At 34.9% G+C, this 17,728-nt stretch overlaps 1 protein-coding gene across 2 annotated transcripts; it reads left to right on the top strand.

The window, feature by feature from the left end:
- Positions 1-351: 351 nt before the first annotated feature.
- sirt3 (sirtuin 3) lies at positions 352-17,382 on the top strand. Of its 2 annotated transcripts, XM_056462951.1 has the most exons (8): positions 352-510; positions 751-847; positions 6,022-6,195; positions 6,274-6,506; positions 8,669-8,769; positions 10,839-11,000; positions 15,242-15,454; positions 16,942-17,382. In XM_056462951.1, the coding sequence occupies exons 1-8, from the start codon at positions 420-422 to the stop codon at positions 16,942-16,944; spliced, it is 1,074 nt and encodes a 357-aa protein (XP_056318926.1). In that variant the 5' UTR covers positions 352-419; the 3' UTR covers positions 16,945-17,382. The 2 variants fall into 2 exon arrangements, with proteins under 2 accessions (XP_056318926.1, XP_056318927.1); XM_056462952.1 differs by lacking the exons at positions 352-510; positions 751-847; positions 6,022-6,195; positions 6,274-6,506; positions 8,669-8,769 and adding an exon at positions 10,474-10,558.
- Positions 17,383-17,728: the final 346 nt, after the last annotated feature.

Raw genomic sequence — 17,728 nt, 5'->3', positions numbered from 1 at the left:
AAATGTATTACATTTTTTATTTGTTTTTGACGAATTATTGAGCATTATTACATATAAATTTAACTTTTGATTTAAGAATGAAACAACGTCGAAGCGGCTTCCAACTGTAAAGACTGTAGTAATTTCTCACTTTAAATCTTGACCTAAATTAGTTATATAAAAATTATTTTGCAACCACATAGTAACCATAAGAAAACAATGTTTTGTCGATACACTGCATTTTAGCGCAAAGAATGTATAACAATGTATTGACAATTACCGTTATTTTATCCACCCAGCTTTTGGGGAATCGCATGTGTATTACGGTAATAAGCGCGTCACAGTCTCACGCTGCTGGTCCTTCATGTTTGTTTACAAGCACAGATTCGCTGCGATAATGTACACTGTTTGACAAAGCAGGAGACTTGCTGTAGTCAATTATGCTGTACTTACAAACCTTCCTGCCAAATGTGTGCAGACGCTGTTTTGCAGAGAAACTCTTATGGAGAAGAGGATTGTCAACTACACAAAGTATTTTCTTGTTATTGACCTACACATTATGTTCCTGCTGTACATTTGACAATACCAGCCAGTGTCTTTACAGTCGATCGTGGTTATATGCACACGTATTAAATAATTAATCATTAACTGTAAACAATATTTTAATATGACTTTTGAGAGATGTGCCTTTTTGAGTGCGTTGTCGGTAATGCTGTTATTTCTATTTGATCCAGTGGTTGGAGAGAGACTTAAAATGATGCTTTTCCTCAGATCTGTCAGGGGCAAACCTCGCTCATCAAAAGACTCTGTCACATCTCCCTCATGCACAGAAGAGTGCTGCATTTCTTTCACAGTTCATTTATTGCCCGTAAGTATAGTATATAATACTTTAAAAAACTGAAATGTAGAAATTAGTGAATTCAAACTTGTTTTTGACTGAGGTAAAGTTGGTTTTATATTCACACATTCATACTTTCTCCTTAATAATATCATTTCAGAAAAGTATTATTTGCAAATTCTAAATAGTGAAATCATATTAGCAGCCAATGACTATCAAAGTACTACAATGTTCACTGTCAATTAAATAATGCTAATGTTGTTTTGAAGTCATACTTGTAATTTCAGTCTAAATATTCAAAGTACCATGGTAAACAATATTGAGGTAAAGTTGGTTTTATATTCACACATTCATACTTTCTCCTTAATAATATCATTTCATAAAAGTATTATTTGTAAATTCTAAATAGTGAAATCATATTAGCAGCCAATGTATATGAAAGTACAACAGTGTTTACAGTCAATTAAATAGTGCTATTGTTGTTTTAAAGTCATATTTACGTATGATCTTAGATCCTATATTCAAATTAGCTTAGTAAATAATATAGAGAACGTTAAATGAAGGGATGTGTGAATATAAAACCAACTTTACCTCAATGCTGTCACTGAACGAATGTGCAAATATAAAACCAACTTTACCTCAATCTGTTTTGGAGGGTCTCTGATGTGCAGAGTTCAACATCATTTGTAATTAAATATACCTAAACTAGCTAAATAAAGGTCTTCAGATCAGAGATTCCCTGCATCCAACTATGCCTTCTATTCTTATTATTTAGAAGTATATACAAGAAATAGTATGTGAGCTTGATAGTATGTCTGATGGCATTGTATTCTTAAAATATTATGTGAGAAATGTCCCAAAGATTTACTATTTCAGATGAGATTCTGTACACCTAATGGACACTTCACTGCCCCTTAAGGAAACAGGAGAATGTTTATTATTTACCACAAAACTAATGCTGTATGCCACTTGACAGTGAAAAATGGTGGATGGTTTGTTTTAATGTCATTTTAAGTTCAGATAAATTTCAAGCCAAATTTAGAATTTGCTCTATAGAGTAGATCATTTCAATGTGGTCATGTCGTGGGCCCACGAACAACTTCCTGCTTGTTGTAAAACTACTTCATGTCTGTAACAAGAGGAGATTCAATCATAACTTGATGTTATAACAGCTATCATAACATTATTTATCAACATGTGGAACTTTTTGGACTCTCAGAATCTATAGAAATTTTAAATGTAAAGCAGGAAATACGTCAGGACCATTGTTATCGTTTACATCCCTCAAAATGGTCTATACAGTAAGTGATGGTGTTTTTATTTGGAGATACAATGCTCTGCAGCTCTTATGAGAGAAAATGTAATCACCAACTTGTATCACATCTATCTTCATAACAAATCACATCACAGCCATAACTTCATTCAGTCTTTGTGGATATGGAGTAAGTGATTGGAGTAAATTCACAATTTAATGAAGTAGTTTTAGATAATAACATGATTATATCAAGCCACATGTAAAAATTACATTTGTTTGTGTATTTAGTGACATTTTGTCATGAAATTTTTACTTTGAGGACTCCAATTATACTAATTTTCAAATTGAGGTAATATGCACACATTCGTTCAGTGACAACTTTTGACATGCTCCCTATATTGTTTACCATGATACTTTATATTCGGTACATATACAGTTAGATCCATAAATATTTGGACATCGACACAATTCTAACATTTTTGGCTCTATACACCAACACAATGGATTTGAAATGAAACTAACAATATGTGCTTTAATTGCACACTGTCAAATTTAAACTGCGGTCACACTAGAGTTTTCTCCCCTTAGACTTCAATTCATACGCACACATTGAGGGTATTTACATCCAAATCAGGTGAATGCTGTAGGAATTACAACAGCTTGGGTATGTGCCTCCCACTTCTTATAGATCCAAAAGTAAATGGACAATTGGCTTCTCAGCTGTTCCATGGCCAGGTGTGTGTTATTCCCTTATTATCACAATTACAATAAGCAGATAAAAGGTCATCAGTTAAAGCTCATCTTGTTAGTTTGATTTCAAATCCGTTGTGTTGGTGTATAAAGCAAAAAATTGTGTCACTGTCCAAATATTTATGGACTTAACGGTATTTGGTCTGAAATTACATGCAGGTATGACTTCAAAACAACATTAGCACTATTTATTTGACTGTGAACAATGTTGTCCTTTGGTAGTCATTGGCTGCTACTATGATTTCACTATTTAGAATTAGCACTTTTCTGAAATTTACATTATTACAGAAAGTGGTAATGTTTGGGTATAAGACCAACTTTACCTTAATTGTTTTCAACCGTCTCCACCTCCTAGAGCATACATTCAACTTCAAATATCATGAAAAAATTAATTTCTAATTTATTTATTTTTGTTTACTCTAATGAGTTTAATATTTTCATGAAACTTCTGTATTATTTATAATTTCAGTTAGTCACCTATTGCAGTAATTTTTTATTGAAGTCATTTTTATTTCAGTATTTTTATTGTCATCATAAAAATATAAATTTTGTGTCCCTACATTCTGCAACATTCAACTCTGCTACATCGGTTATTAAAAGGCATTAAAATATGTAAAGCACTGAGAAAAAGCATGTGACTTGCTAGAAATGACATCACTTCCTCTGGTGGGAATATCTGGAAGGCATTAAAAAATGTCGATATTCTTCGATATATTTCAGTGACATTTTGATTCACTTTAAAAATCAATAATATGATGAAAATACTTGAACTCTGTAAACACTGTTTTAGACATGCTGTGTGGTATCTGGTTTGATGTTAGCATCTAGAACCAAAGGACAAAATGGTGGCAAAATGTTGTAAACACTTTTAGTGGTTTAACAGTAATTTAAACCACAATTAGTAACATAATCTAATGTTCCATATGACATTTAGGCTTATTTAACATTAATAGTGAATTCTTTGACTATAATAATTTTCTTTTAATTATACATTTACTGTATATCAGTGATGTTTAAATAAAATGAAAATAAAAATGAAAATGTCCTTGACATTTCTCATACAAAAGCATTTTTTAAAGATGTACTTTTCAGTTAGGCATGAGCTGGTATAAGATTCAGATGCTATGATAACCTTGGATAAAAATGTCACGGTTTCACGTTATTGTGATTACTGCTGTAAAATATATTATTTTTAAATATCTGGGTAAAAAAAAAAGAACTTTTTTTCCGCTTTGAACACAATGGCTGTGTCTGAAATCACACATTTCTATACTATATTGTAAGGCTGAATTCATAGAATTTGAAAAACAGTATGTGAGAAGTACCTGGATGACCTGCTACTTTCGGCAAGATTCTGAAGTGCACATCCGATGGATGCTACGCTATCCCATGATCAGTGGTGTAGAGTAATAAATTACAAATACTCAAACTACTGTAATTGAGTAGTTTTTCTCAGAAATTGTAATTTACTAAGTAGTTTTAAAAATGTGTACTCTTTCCCTTGAGTACATTTTTAGTGCTGTATTGGTGTTTACTCCACTACTTTCCTTCAACCTGCAGTCACTACTTTATTTTTTCTTGCCTATGAGGATTAGAATAATCAGTCCTGTGATTCCTGTCCAATCATATCGCACATAGAAGGTAAATCACATCATAATGAACTACTTCAAGACATGGGCGATTTATAATTGCAGCAAACTGTTTGGAAGCATTAAAAGTGTCCAAGAACATGTCCAAATCTTTACACGCATTGACCCAGAGAGTGTTTAGATGCATGTCACTGATGAAAAGATGACAGGTGTTTACTGTATGATGACCAAAATGGCCTTAAACACCCAGCAGGCACAAGAGGTCAACATGACATCAGATTAATGTCGTACCCCAAAGTTTTGGGGACGTTGCATTTTGTTTGGAAATGAAAATTGGGTTGACATCAAAACCCAACATCAGGCCGATGTCAATGTCCAACGTCTAACCAATATCAAAGTCTAATGATGTTACAGCTTGACGTTGTGTGGATGTTACCACTATGATGTCTATCAGATGTTGGACTTTGGTTGCCATACCTGATGAATAATTGTCAGTATTTGACGTCAATATGACGTTGGTTTAAAATGTTGGCTCGAGGTTGGATTTTGGTCAGTTTCTAACACAACCTAAAATCAACCAAATATCAACGTCATTTGACGTCATTATTGGACATCAAAATAACGATGCCCTTATACTCTGGCTAGACATTGAATTTTGGTCACCTGACATCACAACCTAAATCTAACCAAATATTAACTTTTTATGACATCGTGAGACTGCTGGGCAATCACTAAATGCACTACAGAATGTTACATTTACATACATCCACAAAATACATGTAATTGCATCAGCTTTTTACTGCATAATGCTCACTACTCACTACTCCTGAGAACTTTTAAAATGTCTACTTTTAACTCATACTATGAGTAATATTTACAACAGATACTTTTACTCTACTTGCACTACATTTTAGGCAAGTAATGGTACTTTTACTTAAGTATGATTTTTCAGTACTCTTTCCACCACTGCCCATGATGCAATGCAAGAGAAATTCATGAATGGGAGTGAAGCGGGTATGTCACTTGAATTCCATTCATACTGCTCACATTGATACTGTATAGAACAGAGATCACCAAACTTGTTCTGGAGGTCCGGTGTCCTGCAGATTTTAGCTCCAACCATAATTAAACACATCTGAACATGCTAATCAAGGTCTTACTAGGTATACTTGAAACACCCAGGCAGGTGTGTTAAGGCAAGTTGGAGTTAAACCCTGCAGGGCACCGGACCTCCAGGAACGAGATTGGTGACCCCTGGTATAGAACATGCTTTTCTATTGGTCTAGTAGTATATTTAAAAAAAAAACATGCATATTTTTACATATACTGTATATACTGTATAACAAAAAAATTTGGTGGTTTGAAAACCTTGACTTTTCCAAACCGCAGTATACCTTGAAAGTGGTTATCATGCCATACCAACTTTCAGTGGTTTATGACAAACAAAGAAACACAATTTTTTTTTGAAAGCCCGCCTTTGTTCAGATTTGTCTACACTCATTAGTAAAGTGTGTTGGAGTAGACAGCTCTGGGATGTTGGCTTACCAGGAACAGAATAAGACTCCACTGTTCTTATGAATGAATTTTGAAAACACATTTTGACTTTACAGAGCTGCCTTCATTAAATGTGGTGGGACAAGAGGCCTGTTTGGAGGAGACCGGGACAATGTTCACCAGCAAACCCTTGAAGACATTGCAGAAAAGATCAGGGAACGCAAGTTTAAACGAATTGTGGTGATGGCAGGGGCAGGCATCAGCACACCTAGTGGAATCCCAGACTTCAGGTAAAGCAGGACTCAACACTCTCTTGTCCTCAAATCCACCTTGGAGATCAGTGCAACTTTAATCTCTTATTCCCACAGATCACCCGGCAGTGGCCTTTATGATAACCTTCAACAGTACAATCTACCCTATGCTGAAGCCATATTTGAAATAAATTACTTCCATCATAACCCTAACCCTTTTTTCGCTCTTGCCAAAGAGCTTTATCCTGGTAATTACCAACCCAACCTGACTCACTACTTCATTCGCATGCTTCATGATAAGGAACAGCTGCTCAGGATGTACACGCAAAATATTGATGGACTAGAGCGCAGTAAGTATACTTTAGTTTAGATCACACCATACACATGTATTGTATACTCTTCTCACCCTGGCTTTAAAGCATAGGTCTCAAACTCAATTCCTGGAAGCCCACAGCTCTGCACAGTTTTGCTCTAACTAGTCAAGGTGTTCAAGACTCTCTTAGTTGGATCAGTTGTGTTTGATTAGGGATGGAGCAAAACTGTGCAGAGCTGGAACCCATCCAGGAATTGAGTTTGAGACCTATGCTTTAAACGAACACTCCGTTTATTTGGAAATAGGCTCATTTTACAGCTCCTCTAGAGTTGAAGTTCAGTTTTATCTTTTTTGAATTTATTCAGCTGATCTCCTGGTCTGGCGGGAGCACTTTTAGCTAGGCATAATGATATCATGCAGCACCTGAAAAAAGTCTCCAGGTAGATAACTAGGTAACAGTGATATGTAATATCAATGCAGCGTCTTCTGCTGCCCAGGTACAGCAGCAAAGTCCCTTGATTATTTCGCCTTATTGCTATTGGTCTAATCCGATTTAATGATTTATGCTAAGCTAAAAGTGCTACTGTCAGAATAGTAGATCGGCTGAACGGATATTAAAAAATGGTAAAACTCAACTGTTTCATTGGGTGAAAATGAGCCTGTTTCCAAAAAAGTGGAGTGTCAAGTGTTAAGTCTTTTTTTAGTCCTAAACTAGGTAACAAGTAATATCATTGCGCCTGCTGCAGCCATGGTACGGCAGCAAAGTCCAGTGATTATTACGCCAGAATGAGAGTATAGTTCCTAGCCATATCAACCTTGAAATATTACTTTTTTTTGTCTGTCTTAGTACACAGTGTAGCAGCAGATTAGTCAAACTTTTGACTAACAAAGCTCTTTTTTGACATTTTTGAGTGTGATCCGTGATGCTCAGATTCAATAATTTATGCTAAGCTAAAAGTGCACCTGTCAGACAGGTAGATCGATTGAATGGATTTAGAAATGGTAAAACTCAACAGATTAATTTGGTGACGTATCCCGTATACTGCATGTAGCATTAGTAGGAACATATTTAACAACATTAATAATAAATGCAATTGCAAATAATCACCTGTCAAAGATTCTTGTTAAAATTGAAATTGAAGTCCACATTAGTGGTGCAGTTGTTACTAGCTAGTTTGTAACCTTTATAGGACACTAATTGAAATACTTATTGGCAACACCTTGGAGTGTTAGTAGAATTTATTACAATACTTTTAAACTTTTATGACTTAAAAATATTATGTTGAAAAAAAAATGTTGCAATCAGTGTCAATGAATTTATTATTTACAGTTCTTATATTGCTTAATAAATGGTTAAGGTACAATGTAGATAATAGAAAATAGCTCTCCATGTAATAATGTGTTGCCACATAAAATTACGTAATTTACATTTACCAGATGGGCGGCATGGTGGCTCAGTGGTTAGCGTTGTCACCTTACAGCAAGTAGGCCGCTGGTTGGAGTCTCGGCTGGGACAGTTGGCATTTCTATGTGGTTTTACCCACAGTCCAAAGACATTCGCTATAGGTGAATTAGGTACAGTAAACAAACCTGGCCATAGTGTGTGAATGTGAGAGTGCATGGGTGTTTTTCAGTACTGGGTTGTGGCTGGAAGGGCATCCGCTGCATAAAACAAATGCTGGAATAGTTGGCGGTTCATTCCGCTGTGGCGACCCCTGATACATAAGCAACTAAGCCGAAGGAAAATGAATGAATTTGCATTCATTTTAGTAATATTTTGTAAGCTTCTGAATTTGTTTACCTTACATAACAGGAAAAATGCATTTCGATTGATATATAATACTACTGAATCAGAAAGTAGACAATACATATTTTATTAATAAATAATATTTAGAAATGGCTTCAGATTGAATTTGTGCTGAATAGGCAGCATTAAAAGTACTTCATTTAAATGTTGTCTTTCTTAAAATATAAATGACATCATCTCAATGATTGTCAGGTAAAACATTGATGCATCTGTTTTTTTTTTAAACATCTGTTAATGTTACTATATAGATTTCCATTTCAGTTTTATTTTTGCAATGCGATCATATTTAGTCATTTTTTTATGTCCAACTTGGCTAAGCTTGGCTTAGGTTTTGCAGATTGAACATCTATGTGAATCATTTACGAATGTCATTGATCTTTCATTGATTTTAGTGGCTGGCATTCCTCCAAAGATGCTTGTGGAGGCTCATGGAACATTTGCCACGGCCACATGCACAGTTTGCCGGAGGGATTACAAAGGAGAGGACCTTCGGGTAAGTATGTGTCATTGAACTATTGAATATTTAACCCATGGAGCTGCACTTTTAAATAAACCCATGATTGACAAGCCTATTTATAAACATGCATCTCAACCTCAACCTAATTTTAAAGGTCCTGTGAAATGAAAATCAATATTTTTAGATTTAGTATCAGTATGATATCTATAAACTAGTGCGCTCCAAAATCCACGTCTATAAATTATGAAACTGATATAAACATCCAACATACAAAGCGTGCAATTTGACACCTCCGCCTAAATCAATCAACAATTGTTTTCACAACACCTCATACTTCATACTTTGCTTTACTAAAAAGATAGGTCTTTAATCTAGTTTTGAACTGAGAGACTGTGTCTGAGCCTTAGACATTAATCAGGAAGGTTTTTCCAGAGTTTAGGAGCCATAAATGTGAAGGCTCCACCTCCTTTAGTGGACTTTGCTATTCTGGGTACTACCAGAAGCCTTGAGTTTAGAGATCTAAAAGAGCGGCTTAGATTGTAACGAGACAGAAGGTTGGTTAGATAAACAGCTAGATGATTTAAAGCTTTTTAACAGGCCCTTAAAGAGACCAAATTTTGGATTTTAGAAAATGCCCTTCCATGTAGTGTGTAACACAGCTCTAAGTGAAGTGAAATATCCAGCTAAGGCTTAAATCAGTAAGTGTACAGTGTTTAAAATTATTGATTCATCTATAAAAGAGTCTACTCATAGTGCTTCAAATGAGTCGTCTTGATAACGAGTCATTAGGTGTTTCGCGATGACGCGGCTACGAAACACAAGCCCCGCCCAGTAGTTGCGTGCGCAAACCCAGGAGATTTGAAACCTGCGGCGCCGCCCACTAACACAGAAAACACACTAGACACACACACACAGATGCCGCCGGTAGAATGAAGTCATGCTGTGCTCAGATGGATATTATTGACAGTCTCTACCCAAAGATGAAACTGTGAAGAGTCAGTGGTTGAGGTTTATTCACTAGTGTAAGTAAGTGCGATTAAAATTGTTGCCTCGTTTACTCTAGCTTGCAAATTATGTATTTATTGTGTTTTGTTACTTGTTAACCTGATACAGTACTCGCGGTTACTCTTTATATTCTCATTTTGCATGTAAAGCCACGTTGAAAATGTGACGCGTGTTGCTTTGTTTACGGATTTAACGTTAAATGCTTTTGTGAACTGGCGTTCCACTGCCGTTTGTCGTTGCTATGGCCATCGTAAGTTAGGAGAGAGGAGACTCATGTCGATCTCCCTAGTTCTTCTGAAGAGGAGCGTAATGTGTGTGTGCGTGCGTGCGTGCGTGCGTGCGTGCGTGCGTGCGTGTGTGAGAAAAAGAGCAGGTAGAGTGTGTGATGGCTAGGGGCTAGGTGACAGGAGACTTGTCGATCTCCCTAGTTCTTACTTCTGAGGAGCGTAATGTTTGTGTGTTTGTGCGTGTGTGCGAGAAAAAGAGCAGGTAGAGTGTGTGACGGCTAGGGGCTAGGAGACTCGTGTCGATCTCCCCAGTTCTTCTGAGGAGGGGTGTGTGCGTGTGTGCGTGTGTGTGTGTGCGTGTGTGTGTGTGCGTGTGTGTGTGTGTGTTTGTGTGTGTGTGTGTGTGAAAAGCCTTACACCATAAAGCGTGTATGCACTGTGACTACTTTTATATTGTTGATTAGCTGCTGGGCATTTCATTTCGCAGCAGGCTGTCATTGGTCCAATCAGCGCAGACTAGCTTTGTGCTAAGGAGGGGTTTGGCAACAAATGAATCGCTGAACGATTCAAATGGGAGTCGCTGGGATAATTAGGTAAAATAAATGCATATTATAAGACCATGAAAGTGTTGTTTGACCTTGCATGCATATTAGACTGTTGTTGGCGACCCTTACAACCAAAATATGACCCTATTTCATGTATAATATGGGCTCTTTAAATATGTGGCCCTCTCTTCATTTTTAAATTGAGATTGTCAAAAATCAAATAAAAAAAATTTCAAAGCTCTTTATGTGACCTTTAACTAAACATTTTTTTATTGTGATTTAAAAAAGTTTTTTTTAGAGCGTCTGACTGAAGGCTGTTTTCCAATAGGATGACATCATGGCAGGAACGGTACCTAAATGCCCAACTTGTAAAGGAATCATCAAGCCTGACATTGTGTTTTTTGGTGAGGAGCTTCCTCAGCACTTCTTCACCTACGTTACAGACTTCCCAATAGCAGACCTGCTCATTGTAATGGGAACATCTCTAGAGGTGAGGAAAAGCTGTGCGTCAGTGAGTTTTTTTTTTTTTTTTTTTTTTTTTTTTTTAAATACTAGAATCTAGAAATAGAACAAATGCAATAGGAGGCCAAACCTAAATATTGCCAAAGGCTATAGTAAACACAAGACATATAACTCGTGTAGTTTTGAATTTGTAAATGTGTAACGGTAAATATGGCAAATGAAGCCCCATCTTCTAATACAGGAGCCAATCATTAATAGTAGAGATCTCGAAACTACTAACCCTAACCTGGTTGTTTTAATCGACTATATGTCATGTCTGTATGGTCGCACTTAAAGTACATAGTTTAGTTTTTGAGTGGTTTCAACATTTAAATAATACAGTCAATTATAATTGATAATGAAAGTAATGATAAAAAAAATGATTGTCCATCCATAACACTGACACTTCAGTCAAAAATGCATCTGGAAAATAGCAGATAGCACTCTGTGAGCTGCTGTGAGAAATGAGCATGAGCCAAGTTGTACATTCTTAAACATAAGAATGTAACACACTTTGCCCTGTCAGGAAATTTGACAGATAGGCCTACTTGTGCTGACTGTAAAATGTGTTTGAGATATGTTTGAACTAGGGTATGTATCCTTATTTCAGAAGGTCATGTTATGTAAAGCTCTATTTTGGCAACAACCATACTTATTAAGCTTCAGAAATTAGTGAATGAATAGGAATGCAGTAATTAAGGGATAATGCACATCTAGGTTGTTCTTGTAGCAAAAAAAAAAAAAAAGAAAGAGCCAGACAGGCTTATCAGATTTATTGTATAAGACTGAATGGCTTATTAATGTGAAAAAAAACTACCTAGATGTATATTATTACACTTATTACACAGCTGCTTGCCACAAAAGTAAACAGTTATTATTATTAACTTGAGCTGTAATACTAAAGAGGACCAGGAGCGCCATTCAAAATAAAATGAAAAATCAAATTATCTATCAATTTAATTTTAAAATAAATAAATCACATTTTTTAATGGACAAATAATAAGACATTTTTAATGTGTTTATTTAAACGGAGTTTTAAAATATTTTTTTCTAAAGCAGTTAAACACTGGATTTAAAAATATTTTTGACAATTTATAGTGGTTTATTTAATGTTTAAAACATTGATTAATTAAATAACAAAAAGTACATTCATAATAAATCATATTTAAAGGAACAAATGAATAGGCATACTTAAATTAGTTTATTTGTGCTTTTAAATTTCACTTAAAATCAATAAAACAATATATTTATTAATTATTATATAAATATATTTTAAATGCAGGGGCGTAGCAACCGGGGGGGGACAGGGGGATACATTCCCCTGACTTTTAGATACAGACCATTTAGAAACAGGTAATTAATAATTATTTAAACGTAAACTTTTGGATCTCATTCAGCTGCACCCCTCCCCAACCCCCATTTTTAAAAATGTTTAAATGTTTGCTATTCCCCTGTTTAAATGCATAGATAATTATGCAAATTTAAAATGTTTATTTAATCCATGTTTTAATACGCTGATTAATCAAATGATAAAAGTTATCAAATAATAAATGTTGTTAGATTATTCAATATTTTAAAACAATAATTAAATAAGCAATTGTAAATGTGTGTATTTATTTACACATTTAAATTTATTTATTTATATACAGTTTTAGGTTTGAATTATTAAATTGATAAATTGATTTTTCATTTTATTTTTAAGTGTCACTTCTAAGTGTCAGTAAAATTACACTTTAATCTTGTGATAATATATGGTTATAGTTTATATACACTCAAAAAATGCTTGTTTACTTATGTAAAATGAACTTAACACTATTCTTGAGATTTATTTGGGACAACGTAATGGGTTTAAGTTCCATTCTCTTAAATTTGTTAACTTAATTGATTTGTGTTTGGACAACATGAATAAATTGTGTGAAACCCTGCATTTTTACACTCTTAACACCATGTCCTAACAACACACGATGCAAGATTCCAGCTTCAAGCAGTTTGTCTGTCTGCACTAAAAGCGACGCAACATGGCAGAAATGTTTAAATACATTTAAATAATGGTAATGGCTTTTAATCAAATTTATACATATTACACCTCTTAATATTTTACTGAGTGATTGATGTTTTTGGTTTGCACTGAATCACAGTTTTGACTTGAATTTTCAAACTGTCTGCTAGTTATTTTATTTTCATGATCTGCGGTAAATATCTGCTGCCACTTTCAGTAGCCTAGTATGGAAAAAAAAGTCACGTAAATGGTATTAACACTGAATAAAGAGCATAATCTGTACCTGAGATGATCTTTGTCATAGAAGGATATGCTGTTGTTCTGCTGTGGAAATAGAAAGCATTTCTAAAATAGAAATTTTGCGCATTGCAGTCTCAGATGGTTATGAAAAAAACTCTTTTTAACTTGGAAAAAATACCTTTTACCGCCGTGTCATGGCGTCATTTCGTGTGTTTTAGGACATTGTGCAACAATGGATTATTTAGTAGATTTTTTTAAAAGTCTTTTTATTGATTGTTTTAGAAAAACTGTTTAACAGTCATAACAAACTGAAGATCTTAACAGAGTAACTCAAACATATACAAAAAAAACCCAGTAGAAAATACAAGGTGAAATGATAATAAATAAATAAATAAATAAATAGATAGATAGATAGATAGATAGATAGATAGATAGATAGATAGATAGATAGATAGATAGATAGATAGATAGATAGATAGATAGATAGATAGATAGATAGATAGATAGATAGATAGATAGATAGATAGATAGATAGATAGATAGATAGATAGATAGATAGATAGATAGATAGATAGATAGATAGATAGATTGATTGATTGATTGATTTAGGGGCGGGGAGGGAGCTTACAATTCAAGTATTTGGAATAAATCTGTTCTCAAAATATTATAGGAATTGCCTCCAAACTTTGAAGAATGTATTATTTAAGCCTTGGGTGCAATATTTGAGTTTTCCTAGCTTTAGATATGCCATGACATTTTCTACCCATTTAGTATGTGTTGCTGGTTGACTTCCACTGCAGAAGTATAAGACTTCGGGCCAACAAGGAAGAGAAAGCTAGTGCATTTAACTGACCTGCTGGTAGTGCAGGTTTTCAGGTGTCACACCAAATATTGCTATTACTGGATCTGGTTGTATCTCCTTTTCACATATATAAGAAAAAGTCTCAAACACAGCAGACTAAAATGGTCTTAGGGATGGAGACATCCAGAACATATGGCCCAAGGTGGCCTCACCTCTGTGGCACCTAGAACATGTTGGATCAATTTCTAGGAATATTTTTGACAATTTGCTTTTAGAAAAGGGCAGCCTATGAAGTATCTTAAATTGTAATAAAACATGCTTGACGCAGATAGATGTGGAGTGAATTTGCTTAATTGTTGATTGCCAGGCTGCCTCTGGAATTATATTTCCTAAGTCATCTTCCCACTGTTTCTTTAAAAAACCTAAAGAGAGTGCGGCTGCTCTTTGAATCAGACTGTACACTTTTAAAATCAGACCACCTTCAAATGCACTTAAGTCAAAGATCTCCTCAAGCTGCTTATTGAAGGAGCTGAAAGTGTACTAAAATACCTTTTCACTAGGCTTCTTACCTGTCCATATCTGAAGAAATGGGATTTAGGAATATCCAGTTCTTTAGTCATATGTTCAAATGACATAAAATGACTTCCTTGAAAAAGTCCCTTGCATCTGAGTCCCTTTCTAAACCAGATCTGAAAAGCATGATCAATTAAGGATGGTGGAACACAAGGAGGTACAGAAAGTGCTTGTTTTTGCTTTAAATTTGTCCTAAACAGCCCATCTTTTAAATAAACTTTTGACCATAAGATTGTTTGGCAGATACTTTCTATTAAGTGGTAGTGGGGCTCAAAGCATTGAAAATAGAAACACTGTCCCACAGGATGCCTGCTTCATCTAACAATGGATTATTTAGCAATAATTTTCATTATATCTAATAAAATGTCTGTTATTTCATCTTATCAGAGTATAATATTTATCGTACATCTTTTGTTTAATTAAAATGGTTGTGTCCTTAAAAGCAAATACTGACATTTAAATTAGAAATGACTTCTGACTGCTGCTATACCAGTTTACCAGTGCAGTGTTTGCTGAAGCAGTCATGGTGTGATAGAGCTTCATTACCAGCAGATGTCACTGTAGAATCATCTGGTGGTTACTGCAGTTAAACAGGCCTGTTTTTCTGGATCGTCAGGTGGAACCCTTTGCAAGTTTGGCTGGTGCTGTGCGTGGTTCTGTACCAAGGCTTTTGATAAATCGAGACCTTGTGGGGCCGTTTGCTTGGGGGTCCCAACGTCACAATGACGTGGCTGAGCTGGGAGACGTGGTTAAAGGGGTAAATAAGCTGGTGGAGCTCCTGGGCTGGAAGAAGGAATTAGAAGACTTAATGAATGTTGGCAGAGACAAGGTGAGTTATAATCAGCCTCTCTTCTTAGTATAAATCTATTCAGTGGATGCATTTAGATTATTCTGCTGTACTCGGCAGAACATTCTTGATTTGTTGCGTTCTGTTAGAGTTATGAAGAGATATAATTTTTATAGTTTTCTTGCAGCAGCATGCATCACCTTAAATAAAGGATAGTTCCTTATACCATAACTTAAATCGATAGTTCACCCAAAAATTTAAGTTTACTCACTATTTACTAGGAGTGTTCTGTCCCGGGTTTTTTGGAGTCGAATCTGAATCTTAACTCCTAATTTTGTAGTGGGTGGATTTAACTCTATTTACATTTACTTAAAACTAGGGATATCCTGATGAAGTTTTTTTTGCCCAAGAGTATGAGTCTGAGTCATTTGATTTTGAGTATCTGCCGAAACCGAAACCCGATCCGATACTTCTATAATACATAAAAAAAGAATAAAGAAGAGCGAAGAAACATCCAGGAGATTCACTATTTTTTATTTAATTAACCTTATTTTAACATTCAACAACTCTGTTAACAAACAGAGCACTTCTGTGAGGTAGCTTAAACAATCAAGTAATAAGTAACATCAAATTAAATCAATAGTAAACATAAAAAAAATCTAATGTAAAAACAAATAGCACCTCAACTTAAAATACCCGGCAGGCAATCCCAAGTTTACATATTTCACAGTTTGCTATAGCAATGTTGTCGTCATCAACTTTATAATACCTCCAGACCACAGACATACTCGCGCTTTCAGCTTCAAGCTGCTTCCGTGTTCTACTTTGCCAGCATTTAACCAATGGACCCTTTTCACAAGCCTGTTATGATGCATTTAACAGTCATCGGCATCTTAAATCCTTCAAAGTTTTTAATATTTTTATTTAAAAAAAATATGTGAACATTTATATGTATTTATGTATGTCGTATATAATCTTTGCTTCAAATTACAAAAAAGACAATGTTTGTCTTTATAGCATCATTGTGGAGTTTTTCTTTTATTATTTGAGCAAATAAGATTGTAAAAAAGTATTTGTTGTATTCTCCTATTCACTGTTCTAAGTTTTTTCAACTATGATGGCTTCTGCTACTGAGAAACCCAGAAGTGTGAAAAGGGTCTATAGCGTCACTGCAACAAAGTGATGTCATGCTGCACACGTTGCTGTTTCTGTGTGAAATTAAGAAAGAGGTCTAACTCTGTGCCACTGCATATCTATAGATGTGTTAAAGAATAAAGATAGATAGATCATAGACCTAGACCCAACTTCTACCTTATTAACTATTAATAAACAACTAAATAGTCATTTATTAATTTTTTATTAATTACATTTATTATTAATAATGACTACGAGTGTTAGATAATGTTTTGCTATTACTGTGAATTGTGACCTAAACTAAAGTGTTACCATCAATACAAATTTGTATTCTCACTTTAAACCCCTCAAACTTTATCCATCAACAGTTTTTTTTTCTGTCTTTCCCTATACAGTAGTCTTCCATGGACAGAGAGGAGTAAGCAACCAAAAGTCAGCTTGACGTGATATGGAGTCCTGGCATGAGTTTGATTTAGTTCTGCCTACCATACTGAACATTCACTCGTTGGAGTGAGTTTCAGTTGTTGTCAAGATGCACTTGAATATATACTGGGTTGAGGAAGGAGATTAAAATCTACTGTAAATAACCAGGTCACCTCTACACACACCTCTACACATTGTAGTGTATAATTCACAAGCAAATAATGATTTCAATAATGAAGCAAAGCGCAAAAACATTTTATCATTTTAGTTTTTATCTTGAACAATAAGGCACTGGATATGATTAATTTATTCTGTAGCTAACAACGTGTTTATCTGGTCAGTTGAACTCGGTGAGGTTGCTCATATGAAGAAAACCCCACTATGATGAAAGAATAAAACAGCCTTTTCTATAATATGAGTGGACTTTTTATGCTAAATGAGTTTATATAATTTGTATCACTGTTTGACTGTTCTTACCACTAAAATCTGGAAAGCAGGGACCTCTGTTCATTTTAGAATAGATATACTTTAAAGGGGACCTATGGTGAAAAATCTACTTTTCAAGCTGTTTGGACAGAAATGTGTGTAAGTATAGTGTATAGACCGTCATATTGGGGTGAAATAAACACACCCAGTGCTTTTTTTTCAAATTTAACTACATAAAAACGGTGGACCAATTGGAGCGGTTTTCAGATTGACCGCAACTTTACGTAGGAGAGCGGTCCCCCCGCCCACCAATATTGATTGACAGCTGCGCAC

This window comes from Danio aesculapii, chromosome 7 (assembly GCF_903798145.1).
Source record: "Danio aesculapii chromosome 7, fDanAes4.1, whole genome shotgun sequence".
NCBI lineage: Eukaryota > Metazoa > Chordata > Actinopteri > Cypriniformes > Danionidae > Danio > Danio aesculapii.
Note: the sequence above shows the minus strand (reverse complement) of the source record. Positions and strands in the feature narration are given on the sequence as shown.